At 44.3% G+C, this 12,577-nt stretch overlaps 2 protein-coding genes across 6 annotated transcripts in view; one reads left to right on the top strand and one right to left on the bottom strand.

Moving 5' to 3' along the window:
• Positions 1 to 12,577, top strand: part of hmbox1 (homeobox containing 1) — a 57,797-nt gene that overhangs the window by 25,715 nt on the left and 19,505 nt on the right. The gene's annotated exons all lie outside the window — the stretch shown is intronic.
• On the bottom strand, positions 2,003 to 6,856 carry LOC116411110. Its single transcript, XM_031903089.1, has 7 exons — positions 6,556 to 6,856; positions 4,739 to 4,813; positions 4,062 to 4,148; positions 3,832 to 3,852; positions 3,426 to 3,440; positions 2,611 to 2,700; positions 2,003 to 2,444 (listed from the first exon to the last, which is right to left on the bottom strand). The coding sequence occupies exons 1-7, from the start codon at positions 6,824 to 6,826 to the stop codon at positions 2,350 to 2,352; spliced, it is 654 nt and encodes a 217-aa protein (XP_031758949.1). The 5' UTR covers positions 6,827 to 6,856; the 3' UTR covers positions 2,003 to 2,349.

Below are 12,577 nucleotides of genomic sequence, written 5' to 3'. Positions count from 1 at the left end.
AATCGTTCCATGTGCCTCAGCTTTTAATTCCCAATGTTAATTAAAGCACACTTACCATATGCAAGTCATTATTGATGTAGTAATCGCCAGGGAGATAACCGTAGCACATATCACTGTGATTTGGGCCAACTGGTTATCTTTAAATGCATCTTTCATTTCTTCAGCAGGAGGTGAAAGTGATGAGCCCAGAGATTGGGGTTTCGGTGCGCTCACAACTACACATGAGAAACAAAGAGAAATATTTGTTATACTGGGTATTAGATCCTGCTTCCTGAATAACAATATGAAAACTATTATATATTGTAGAAAAGACAATTCTTATTGGGAATGATAAAGCGTAATAAGGACCCCTCACTATGTCTGTAATTCTAAGGAGAATATGATATGGGACCAAAATGTTGGGTCAGTGTTTAATACCCTGAATGCTGTACAGGTATCAGACCCCTTATCCGGAAACCCATTATCCAGAAAGTTATGAATTACGGAAAGGCCATCTCCCATAGACTCCATTTTAATCAAATAATTCACACTTTTAAAAATGGTTTCCTTTTTCTCTCTAATAATAAAACAGAACCTGTACTTGATCCCAACTAAGATATAATTACCCCTTATTGGGGGCAGAACAGCCCTATTAGGTTTATTTAATGGTTAAACGATTCCCTTTTCTCTGTAATAATGAAACAGTACCTGTACTTGATCCCAACTAAGATATAATTACCCCTTATTGGGGCAGAACAGCCCTATTGGGTTTATTTAATGGTTAAACGATTCCCTTTTCTCTGTAATAATGAAACAGTACCTGTACTTGATCCCAACTAAGATATAATTACCCCTTATTGTGGGCAGAACAGCCCTATTGGGTTTATTTAATGGTTAAATGATTCCCTTTTCTCTGTAATAATAAAACAGTACCTGTACTTGATCCCAACTAAGATATAATTACCCCTTATTGGGGGCAGAACAGCCCTATTGGGTTTATTTCATGGTTAAATGATTCCCTTTTCTCTGTAATAATAAAACAGTACCTGTACTTGATCCCAACTAAGATATAACTAATCCTTATTGGAGCCAAAACAATTCTATTGGGTTTAATTATTGTTTAAATAATTATATTAGCAGACTCAAAGTAGGAGATCCGAATTACGGAAAGACCCCTTATCTGGAAAACCCCAGGCCCCGAGCATTCTGGATAACGGGTCCCATGTACTTATTTCCATTTTATCTGCCCACAGACTAATACACACGGTATCAGTGCTATTTAATAATAAATACTTACCTTTCACAGTAAAATCCACTCTGCTTATCGGGAACATTGAATCCTTGCTCTTTGCCGTACAGGTGTAACGACCTGAAAACTCCTTGTCAACTTTGTGTATAAGAATGTCGTGTTTGTTGACACTCTTCAAGGGTGAGATTCCCGATTCATCTTTCTAGAAATCAAAAAAATGATAAAACCATGTTATATGATAGTGACAAATATCAGTAAAAGAGAAAAAGACTAAATCACATTGATTCCTGTATAAAAGCTTACAGGTACCATTATATACACTTTATTATACCCCCCTCACTCTTCATCACCCTCCAATGTAAGAAATGAATGAATCAGTATTTAGAGAATTGGGGCAATCTACCTTTTCTAATACAAATTCAAGATTTCCACCAATGTTGTTTAGAAACTTCACGTTGCAGTCGAACTTTAGATCTTCTCCTTCAGCAACTTGCAGATCTTGATCTATAAGATACAAATATCACAATATAAATGAATGAGTTCCTCTCAAGCTCTGACTGATTATGGGCCCAGCCAGAACCCTACCAAGACCCAAAAGAGAACACAACTCACCTTTACAATGCAGCATCTCATTGAGGCACTTGTGGTAGTCTGTGCAAGGTTGGCACGGCTTCCCAGTTGTTCTGTCTGCAGATATAGAAATGAATATATTCAGATTTTCATGTTTCACAGCCACAATGCTTATGCTTGGTGAAAGATTATGTAATTCTAAGGAACTTTCCAATTGACATTTATATTGATTTGAATAATCTCTGTAAATGTAATTGCAATTGAAAGCCATTTGGCACTGCCGGTTCTGCCTCCTGAAACCATGTAGGAATCCCTCAATAGCCTACATGCTTCTTCATAGAGAAATGTCAATGAACTGCCTTCTGCTACATTGATTCAACAGCAGGAAATAGCCAGCGGTGCTCAGACACGGCTTTCAATTGCAATTACATTTAGGAATAACTTTAAAGCCAATGAAAGTGTATGGGGAAAGTTGCCAGGAATTCTATCTTTCCTTAATAAAGCATTTTCCCAGGGCTAGTAGTATACATAATTATATTTATTATACTATATTATATTGTATTCAGACATGAATGTGGAAGCTGTAAGTACTTACGCTGACATACTTTTCCGTGACATATGCACATCAGGCAGTTGGTCATAATATCTAAAAAAAAGAAAACAAATAATTTAATTAGTAAATGAATTTTCCAACACTCTAACAAGAGGCCTCTTCATGCAATACAGTGACATTTCTATTATAATAACACAATAACTTAGTGGTCTCCGCTCCTTTACTAAGTTCTATGGAAGCTTTATGGTATAAAACGTACCGTTACATTTGTTCTCATTGGAGCCCCCGACACACGGCAGAGTCTGCTCCCTGCACGTGCCGCACTGAATGACTTTCTGCTCAAGAACGCCTAGAAATATAGAGAATGAATATATATCAGTACTAAGTTACACAAAGCTAAAGTCACAAGGGTCAGACTGGCCTGCCAGGGTACTGGGGGATCTCCCTGTGGCCCCCAGATAGTACTAATTCCATCTGCCCTTTTTTTATACCCCTCCCATAGGTCTATATCACACCTGTTACATTTAGAATTGTTTATATTTAATTTTTATCAGTGGGACCTCAGTGTGTCCGGTTGGCCCAGTCTGGCACTGAATAAGTCACTAAGAACATTCTAACGATGGAACGGCTATATGTTACTTTCCTTTTGCAGTCAGGGTCATACATTATAGTAAGGTTATAGTAAGGTATCCTTAACTGTAATATAAACTAATGGATAAGCAGTAAATATCATCATTAGCACTAAGATCAGAAATACCCGACTCTTTAGTCTGCCTGTTGCATTGGCCTCTCCCCAGACAGGGGGCACAGGGGGTATAAGCCTCATTGCAGATGGCTGTTAATCATATAAGATCATATATAATGTTGCATAAAGTATTGCATGTACTGTGTGCCACCTTGCATGTGCCCACTATCCTCACTGATACCCATACCCCATGCACCAGGTACTATGGATGGGAAAAATTGTATAGAAATAGTAACTTTATAATATTAAACTGTATTAAATATAATATAAAATATAATATTAAACTCTATTTTTTTTACGCTGTCACTGAAGCATTAGACTTTACTCACCACATTTGAATCCACCTAGAAAAGACAAAAAGAAATTATATAGGAAATAATATATATATAAGCAATGGTCGGGTACAGAAAATTCTATTAATATATAAAGAGACACATCTATCTCCTTAAATGGGCATTTCAGTTTGCGTTGATGTTTAAAAATGTTTATTATAAATTGCTGCTTTGTTAGATCATTTTATGGATTAATTTTTTCTAAAGGAACATATTTAGATCCGGGGTATGGAGGAATTTAGAGAGTTAACATAGTGATTAAACAAGCCCCCACATTTAATATGACAATGTATTGGTAAATCTAGATTGATATCTGCATTCGGGGTGCAAAATACAATGCGCTACTCTTGCTACTGCCTTACTGCTACTCATCACTATAACACACAGGATCCATAAAACTTACCTTTCAGGTTGGGGCATGCACCTATAAAAAGAGAAACAGAGAACAATTAGTAAATATTTCAAGATAATTAATTTCAAACATATAATGTTTTAGATTAAGTGGATATGTTATTATATGTGTCATATCTGAATGCTTTAGCTGTGGCCTATCCTTTCTATTGGGGGAGGGTCATGCATATATAAGACAAGACAATACAGCCGTACAGGTATTATTGGGGTTAAATTACTTACGTTCTTGCTCAAACGTTTGAACAATAGCCTCCGCTTTCCGTTGGAGCTCTTGTATGTTTGATTGTATGACTTTCATACGTTTGGTTCCTGCATAAACATGAAAAAAGAAGGCAGAGTTCAGAACAAAGAGCTGGAGGTGTGAATATTGGTTGGTTAGAATTACAGTCTCTTGCATTAGATACAACATTATGTTGGGGGTCAATTCTCATTCCTAACTGCAGGGGCATTGAATTGTTGAATTATTAACAAGACAAATCTGACCCAAACAGCAATTGCACAGCTTGAAACATCCCGTTGGGCAAAGAGTGTATTTCAGATCGTATTAATGTGATTCTCATCTGTCCGGCCTCCATAGGCCCCAGTGTAATGGTGGCCATACCTGAATATCCATACCTGTAGGTGGGGATATCAGGAGAAGATCCGCTCGCTTGGCAACCTTGCCAGGCGAGCGGATCATTACGTGTATGGCCACCTTAAGATCCAATCATTGACCCCAGGGCCAACATTGGATCAGTCTACTTTGGCCCTGTGCATGGGGGGGTCTTATTGGATCCAGATCCACTTGTTTGGTGGATCTGGCAGAGTATGGCCCCCTTTATTCCAGCAACTAGAATACTGTTCCATTGTAGCTTTTTGTTCTCCGAATAAACATCATTTTCTAGTAGAATTAAGCTTACCTGTCTCTTTAGTATTTGCTATAGATTTCATTGTTTTTCGGAACTCTTTGGCCAGTTCAGCTATCCCGAGGGTATCTGTAAAAGAAACAGATTATAACGTTTGTCTTGAATTTCACATACTGGGTTAGTCTGAATGTGCATTTATGGGACTTAGATTGTAAGCTCTATGGGTCAGGGACCTCCTTCCTATTGTGTCTCTTATTCCCTGTGTATTTATACTTATTTATTGTATTTATTATAACACTTGTCCTCCCTGTGTAATTGTGTATATTGTAAGACTGTACAGCGCTGCGTATCCTTGTAATGCTTTAAAAATAATATTATACCCATTACATAGATAAAGTGTTTATATACTGTAGGGCCCTAACTAAAAGAAAAAGATTCAAAGAATTTACCAGATTTGATATTGATGGATAATCTAAAGAAGTTAATTATATTCAAATTTTGCTATGGCAACAAAATCATGGGGAACAATTAGGCCGTAACATTTCAGATTTTTTTAAAAAAAATTTTTTTATTTGCAACTGTCTTTTTTCGAAAAAAAACTTTTAAAAACATTTCCCTAATTGCAGCAAAATTGCAAACTTGCAACTTTAGTAAATTCCCCCATAGACAGATCGGGGGTTGGATTCAGTGCATCCCTAAAAGAAAGACTTTTGTAATTTATATTACTGTGTTTTGTATTAAATATTGGCCATTAAAAACACAAAGAAAACATTATATTATGATACATTTTTAACAGACAATATAATTAAATACAGGTACTGGACCCGTTATCCAGAAATTTCCGAATTACGGAAAGACCATTTCCCATAGACTCCATTATAAGCAAATCATTTTAATTTTTAAAAATGATTCCCTTTTCTCTGTAATAATAAAACAGTACCTGTACTTGATCCCAACTAAGATATAATTACCCCTTATTGGGGCAGAACAGCCCTATTGGGTTTATTTAATGGTTAAATGATTCCCTTTTCTCTGTAATAATAAAACAGTACCTGTACTTGATCCCAACTAAGATATAATTACCCCTTATTGGGGGCAGAACAGCCCTATTGGGTTTATTTATGGTTAAATGATTCCCTTTTCTCTGTAATAATAAAACAGTACCTGTACTTGATCCCAACTAAGATATAATTACCCCTTATTGGGGCAGAACAGCCCTATTGGGTTTATTTAATGGTTAAATGATTTCCCTTTTCTCTGTAATAATAAAACAGTACCTGTACTTGATCCCAACTAAGATATAATTACCCCTTATTGGGGGCAGAACAGCCCTATTGGGTTTATTTAATGGTTAAATGATTCCCTTTTCTCTGTAATAATAAAACAGTACCTGTACTTGATCCCAACTAAGATATAATTACCCCTTATTGGGGCAGAACAGCCCTATTGGGTTTATTTAATGGTTAAATGATTCCCTTTTCTCTGTAATAATAAAACAGTACCTGTACTTGATCCCAACTAAGATATAATTACCCCTTATTGGGGCAGAACAGCCCTATTGGGTTTATTTAATGGTTAAATGATTCCCTTTTCTCTGTAATAATAAAACAGTACCTGTACTTGATCCCAACTAAGATATAATTACCCCTTATTGGGGGCAGAACAAGCCTATTGGGTTTATTTAATGTTTAAATGATTTTTAACAGACTTAAGTTATTGAGATCCAAATTACGGAAAGATCCCTTATCCGGAAAACCCCAGGTCCCAAGCATTCTGGATAACAGGTCCCATACCTGTACTGCTAATACAAATATGCTTTAGAGAGCCCGGCCCTACCAGCTTGGCATATTAGTTGCGCAGCTAATACTTACCCAGTGTCCTTCCTTCCATTTTGGAAACAACGCCCTCAAAGGTCATGGTAAATACTTTTTCCAAGAATCTTTTAATGAAACCGGCTTTGGAATATTCAATAGCATCTAGCTTGTGTCCCTTGTCAAACAAGTTTACAAATTCGTCCTTGATTTTATAAAACTCCTTGTCACATCTGAGGCATACTAATGCAGGGACAGAACTTTCAGTGAATATAAAAAATAGGAATAAAAGAAAAATAAAAAAATTGATATAAAAATGCTGGAACAGCATCTCGCTTGCAGCTCGTAAACAAACAACAAGCGAAATGAGAGCCGGCAGGAAACCGCTCTCTCTAAGTAGAGCTTGATGATGTCACAATGGTCATGTCGATGTTACACTGGCTGTGTGCTGGTGATGTCATAATGGTTGTCATGGTGATGTTATACTGGCTATGTGATGGGGAGTTTAAACTGGTGCTATTAACAGAGCTAGTAATTAGATTACTCTGAGAAAAGATTAAACATTTTAACCTATGTAGGTTTATGTACATTACATGTCAACGGAATAAACTGTGTTTTATGTACATTATCAAATCCTTTCCAGTTTTAGTAATTAGATTAATCTCAGTAAAAAGTTTAAACATTTTAACCTCAAACAGTTTGTTCAGGGCCGCCATTAGAAACTCTGGGGCCCCACACAGGTTATTTATATGGGGCCCTCCATGAACACAAGCGCAGTACCAACATTTAGGCCCCGCCCCTTGCGTGTGCAATATAAACAGCTGATGTTACTGTATAATAAGCAGTTTATATAAGGCTAATGGCACACGTAGCGTATGGCACATATTCTTGGCAAGCTGACAAATGCTTGTTAATAATACGCCCCATGCGCTTAAACCTGCCCCTCCCTGTGCCTGCGCCCGAATGAATGGAATACGCTCAGGTACATGGAGCCGATATACGCCTAAAAAAAGTGGGAGAATGCAAAGTCTCACGTGTTTAGGGGGATATCGGCTACATGTACCTGCCCCTGAGCGTATTCCATTCATTCGGGTGGCTTGAGTCAGAGGCCTGACCCTGCATTGGGGCAGTTACCTAGAGGTGCCACTGAAATACCCTCAAAGCAGGTGGCTTTGGGGCAGAAAGTCCCTGATTTCCTGATCATGTGCCCAATTCCTGGGCCCCTTTCTGACAGGGTGAACTTGCCCCCAGAGTTACAGTAAGTCATGTCCAGTTCACTATGATGTCAATTCCTTTTTCATGGTTCCTGGGTTGGGTTGTGCGAACCATGCAGGGGGCAGTTACTCTCAATACTGATACCATTTAAGGCTAACACAAAGGTAAGCCATCAAAGCAGCCAGACAGGTGGGGGGCCACGGGCCGCCAGTTGGACAGCACTGTTTTATGGTATCTCTCTGTATAGGCTATGAGCAAACCTTGGGGGCTGTTCCTGCTGAATTATGCTTAGTTCAGGGGAATCCCTATGTGCCATAGTTTTATGGTATCTCTCTGTACAGGCTATGAGCAAACTTAGGGGGCTGTTCCTGCTGAATTGTGCTTAGTACAGAGTAATCCCTATGTGCCATAGTTTTATGGTATCTCTCTGTACAGGCTATGAGCAAACTTAGGGGGCTGTTCCTGCTGAATTGTGCTTAGTACAGAGTAATCCCTATGTGCCATAGTTTTATGGTATCTCTCTGTACAGGCTATGAGCAGACTTAGGGGGCTGTTCCTGCTGAATTGTGCTTAGTACAGGGGAATCCCTATGTGCCATAGTTTTATGGTATCTCTCTGTACAGGCTATGAGCAAACTTAGGGGGCTGTTCCTGCTGAATTGTGCTTAGTACAGGGGAATCCCTATGTGCCATAGTTTTATGGTATCTCTCTGTACAGGCTATGGGCAAACTTAGGGGGCTGTTCCTGCTGAATTGTGCTTAGTACAGGGGAATCCCTATGTGCCATAGTTTTATGGTATCTCTCTGTACAGGCTATGAGCAAACTTAGGGGGCTGTTCCTGCTGAAGTGTGCTTAGTACAGGGGAATCCCTATGTGCCATAGTTTTATGGTATCTCTCTGTACAGGCTATGAGCAAACTTAGGGGGCTGTTCCTGCTGAAGTGTGCTTAGTACAGGGGAATCCCTATGTGCCATAGTTTTATGGTATCTCTCTGTACAGGCTATGAGCAAACTTAGGGGGCTGTTCCTGCTGAATTGTGCTTAGTACAGGGGAATCCCTATGCTGCCATAGTTTTATGGTATCTCTCTGTACAGGCTATGAGCAAACTTAGGGGGCTGTTCCTGCTGAATTGTGCTTAGTACAGGGGAATCCCTATGCTGCCATAGTTTTATGGTATCACTCTGTACAGGCTGTGGGACACACATAAGGCACTGGGTTTGGAATCATTCCCATGGGACCTGTTGCAGTATGGCTAGTAGTAGCCACACAGACCCGTAAGCGAATCAAACCCGGGAGGTTTCCCACTCAGACGCTGTAATTGCTTTTGAAATTTCTCATTTCTTTTCTTTAATTAGAAAGCAGATTACAGATCCGCGTTGGCCTTTACTTGCTGCTGGATTTTATATCAGTGTTTAATTAAATGCTTTCTCTTCTCACCTTTGCGAGGTGCCGGGTCACAGAAACCCTCTGGCGCATTTGCTCCCCCTCGTCATGAATGCGGGGTGCTCATGGGAGTAACTCCGTATGTAATAGTGGGCGGGGCTGTGTGGGTGCCATGGTGCACTGGGCCGGTCATTATAGCGATTATAGAGGAATAGCGACGGCAAGGACAGCCACCATATTAGTTAGTAGCCAATGGAATGTGATACCATAAGCCCTGGCGCTAATGTATTTCCCTGTTCTGATCCCGGTTTGTAATGAACGTTTGCTCATAGCCAGTACCGACAGACTGGGACCAGCGCCGAGTGGAATGGAACAATTACATTAGGAGCAAAGATGCTCACAACTGGGTTTGGTTTCTCTGAAGAAGGTGCCCTTTCTGTGAGGAGCATGTCTGGGCTCACCCTGCCTGCCCTCCTGTCTGGGCTCGCCTTGCCTGCCTGCCCTCCTGTCTGGGCTCGCCCTGCCTGCCCTCCTGTCTGGGCTCACCCTGCCTGCCCTCCTGTCTGGGCTCACCCTGCCTGCCCTCCTGTCTGGGCTCACCCTGCCTGCCCTCCTGTCTGGGCTCACCCTGCCTGCCCTCCTGTCTGGGCTCACCCTGCCTGCCCTCCTGTCTGGGCTCACCCTGCCTGCCCTCCTGTCTGGGCTCACCCTGCCTGCCCTCCTGTCTGGGCTCACCCTGCCTGCCCTCCTGTCTGGGCTCACCCTGCCTGCCCTCCTGTCTGGGCTCGCCTTGCCTGCCTGCCCTCCTGTCTGGGCTCGCCTTGCCTGCCTGCCCTCCTGTCTGAGCTCGCCTTGCCTGGCTGCCCTCCTGTCTGGGCTCGCCTTGCCTGCCTGCCTTCCCTCCTGTCTGGGCTCGCCTTGCCTGCCTGCCTTCCCTCCTGTCTGGGCTCGCCTTGCCTGCCTGCCTTCCCTCCTGTCTGGGCTAGCCTTGCTTGCCTTCCCTCCTGTCTGGGCTCACCCTGCCTGCCTGCCCTCCTGTCTGGGCTCGCCTTGCCTGCCTGCCTGCCCTCCTGTCTGGGCTCACCTTGCCTGCCTGCCTTCCCTCCTGTCTGGGCTCGCCTTGCTTGCCTTCCCTCCTGTGTGGGCTCGCCTTGCTTGCCTTCCCTCCTGTCTGGGCTCGCCTTGCCTACCTGCCCTCCTGTCTGGGCTCACCCTGCCTGCCTGCCCTCCTGTCTGGGCTCGCCTTGCCTGCCTGCCCTCCTGTCTGGGCTCACCCTGCCTGCCTGCCCTCCTGTCTGGGCTCACCTTGCCTGCCTGCCCTCCTGTCTGGTCTCACCTTGCTTGCCTTCCCTCCTGTCTGGGCTAGCCTTGCCTGCCTGCCCTCCTGTCTGGGCTCACCCTGCCTGCCTGCCCTCCTGTCTGGGCTCACCCTGCCTGCCTGCCCTCCTGTCTGGGCTCACCCTGCCTGCCTACCCTCCTGTCTGGGCTCACCCTGCCTGCCTGCCTGCCCTCCTGTCTGGGCTCACCTTGCCTGCCTGCCGTCCTGTCTGGGCTCGCCTTGCCTGCCCTCCTGTCTGGGCTCGCCTTGCATGCCTTCCCTCCTGTCTGGGCTCGCCCCGCCTGCCTTCCCTCCTGTCTGGGCTCGCCTTGCCTGCCTGCCCTCCTGTCTGGGCTCGCCTTGCCTGCCTGCCCTCCTGTCTGGGCTCGCCCCGCCTGCCTGCCCTCTTGTCTGGGCTCGCCTTGCCTGCCTGCCCTCCTGTCTGGGCTCGCCCCGCCTGCCTGCCCTCGGATCTGGGCTCGCCCCACTTGCCTGCCCTTCAGTCTGGGCTCACCCTGCCTGCCCCCCCCCCCCTTCCCTGTCTGGGCTCGTTCCACCTGCCTGCCCCTCCCTGTCTGGGCTCACCCTGCTTGCCCCCCCCCCCTGGGCTCACCCCAGCTGTCTGCCCTCCTGTCCGCAGGCCACAGAGGCACCTTGGGGGTTAAATGCCCTTCTATGATGTATATGGGACCCCTTAGTAACTGTCAGTTCTTGGCTCTGTCCCCGTGCCAAGTAAAACTTTGCCATTTTCTCCAGTTGTGATTTATTGGCCGGCGGGGCTCACATTGGGCAGGGGCTGGGGAAGGGCATTACCTGGATTAGGAGAGCGCGGAATTGTATCAAGTCTCTTTCATTAATATAAAGAGAGAGGAAAATAACTGTATTCCATCAGAATTGGGCTGTAACTGCCCGAGGAATGTGCAAGTACTGCAAGCAATCAATAAAAAAGTCTCAATAAATCTAATTTTTCAGCTCGAATCCCAGACAGGTTATATATTGGCTTTGCGCGCAGACACGTTGCTATGCAATGCTACCTGTGATTTATGGCGTTATTTAGCTGCGATGCGGCTCATAATGCTAAATCTGCTGTTTATTCCGCCAAATATTCCACTCAAGGGCTTTGCTGTATGGAAAATACCCGCTTAAAGGGCACTGCACCCTTTCTGCCCCCGCCCTGAGCCCCCCAATCTGGGCGGCCATTACTTTCCTACACGCCAAGCATGTTTCATAGATATACTGGCTGGAGTGGGGCTGTGCCACAAGGCTTGCGTTCCAGGTGACCTCATCATATTTCCACTTCACCAGTGGGCTGCTGGGAAATCTATGATGGCCGCCACTATGGAAGAGTTGAAGCAGGGATTTAGGAATATGCACAGGTTTATATGCATTGTTATATACATTTTATTGATCCTTTCATTGCCTTTTAAAATAAGCCAAAGTTAAGCGGAATATTCCAGAAGTGACTGGTTGGGGGGTATCCAGGTTTAGAAAGCTTGGGCAAGCGAATGTAAGGGGGCTAGTGCACTGTGATTGGGCACAGAGCAGGGGCTAGTGCACTGTGATTGGCCACAGAGCAGGGGCTAGTGCACTGTGATTGGCCACAGAGCAGGGGCTAGTGCACTGTGATTGGCCACAGAGCAGGGGCTAGTGCACTGTGATTGGCCACAGAGCAGGGGCTAGTGCACTGTGATTGGCCACAGAGCAGGGGCTAGTGCACTGATTGGCCACAGAGCAGGGGCTAGTGCACTGTGATTGGCCACAGAGCAGGGGGCTAGTACAGTGTGATTGGCCACAGAGCAGGGGGCTAGTACAGTGTGATTGGCCACAGAGCAGGGGGCTAGTACAGTGTGATTGGCCACAGAGCAGGGGGCTAGTACAGTGTGATTGGCCACAGAGCAGGGGGCTAGTACAGTGTGATTGGCCACAGAGCAGGGGGCTAGTACAGTGTGATTGGCCACAGAGCAGGGGGCTAGTACAGTGTGATTGGCCACAGAGCAGGGGGCTAGTACAGTGTGATTGGCCACAGAGCATGGGGGCTAGTACAGTGTGATTGGCCACAGAGCATGGGGCTAGTACAGTGTGATTGGCCACAGAGCAGGGGCTAGTACAGTGTGATTGGCCACAGATCAGGGGGCTAGTACAGTGTATCTTCTGATGAAGTGGCAT

The sequence above is a fragment of the Xenopus tropicalis genome, chromosome 5, assembly GCF_000004195.4.
Source record: "Xenopus tropicalis strain Nigerian chromosome 5, UCB_Xtro_10.0, whole genome shotgun sequence".
Lineage (NCBI taxonomy): Eukaryota > Metazoa > Chordata > Amphibia > Anura > Pipidae > Xenopus > Xenopus tropicalis.
The sequence above is the reverse complement of the archived record's forward strand: the minus strand, read 5'-3'. Positions and strand labels throughout refer to the sequence as shown.

Excerpts from the sequence above, each read along its gene's own strand:
- LOC116411110 (XM_031903089.1), bottom strand. The coding sequence starts at position 6,826 with ATGCTGTTCCAGCATTTTTATATCAATTTTTTTATTTTTCTTTTATTC. Across the intron at positions 4,149-4,738 it reads AGCAAATACTAAAGAGACAG|GAACCAAACGTATGAAAGTC; the intron begins GTAAGCTTAATT and ends ATGTTTATGCAG. Across the intron at positions 2,445-2,610 it reads CAATGAGAACAAATGTAACG|ATATTATGACCAACTGCCTG; the intron begins GTACGTTTTATA and ends TCTTTTTTTTAG.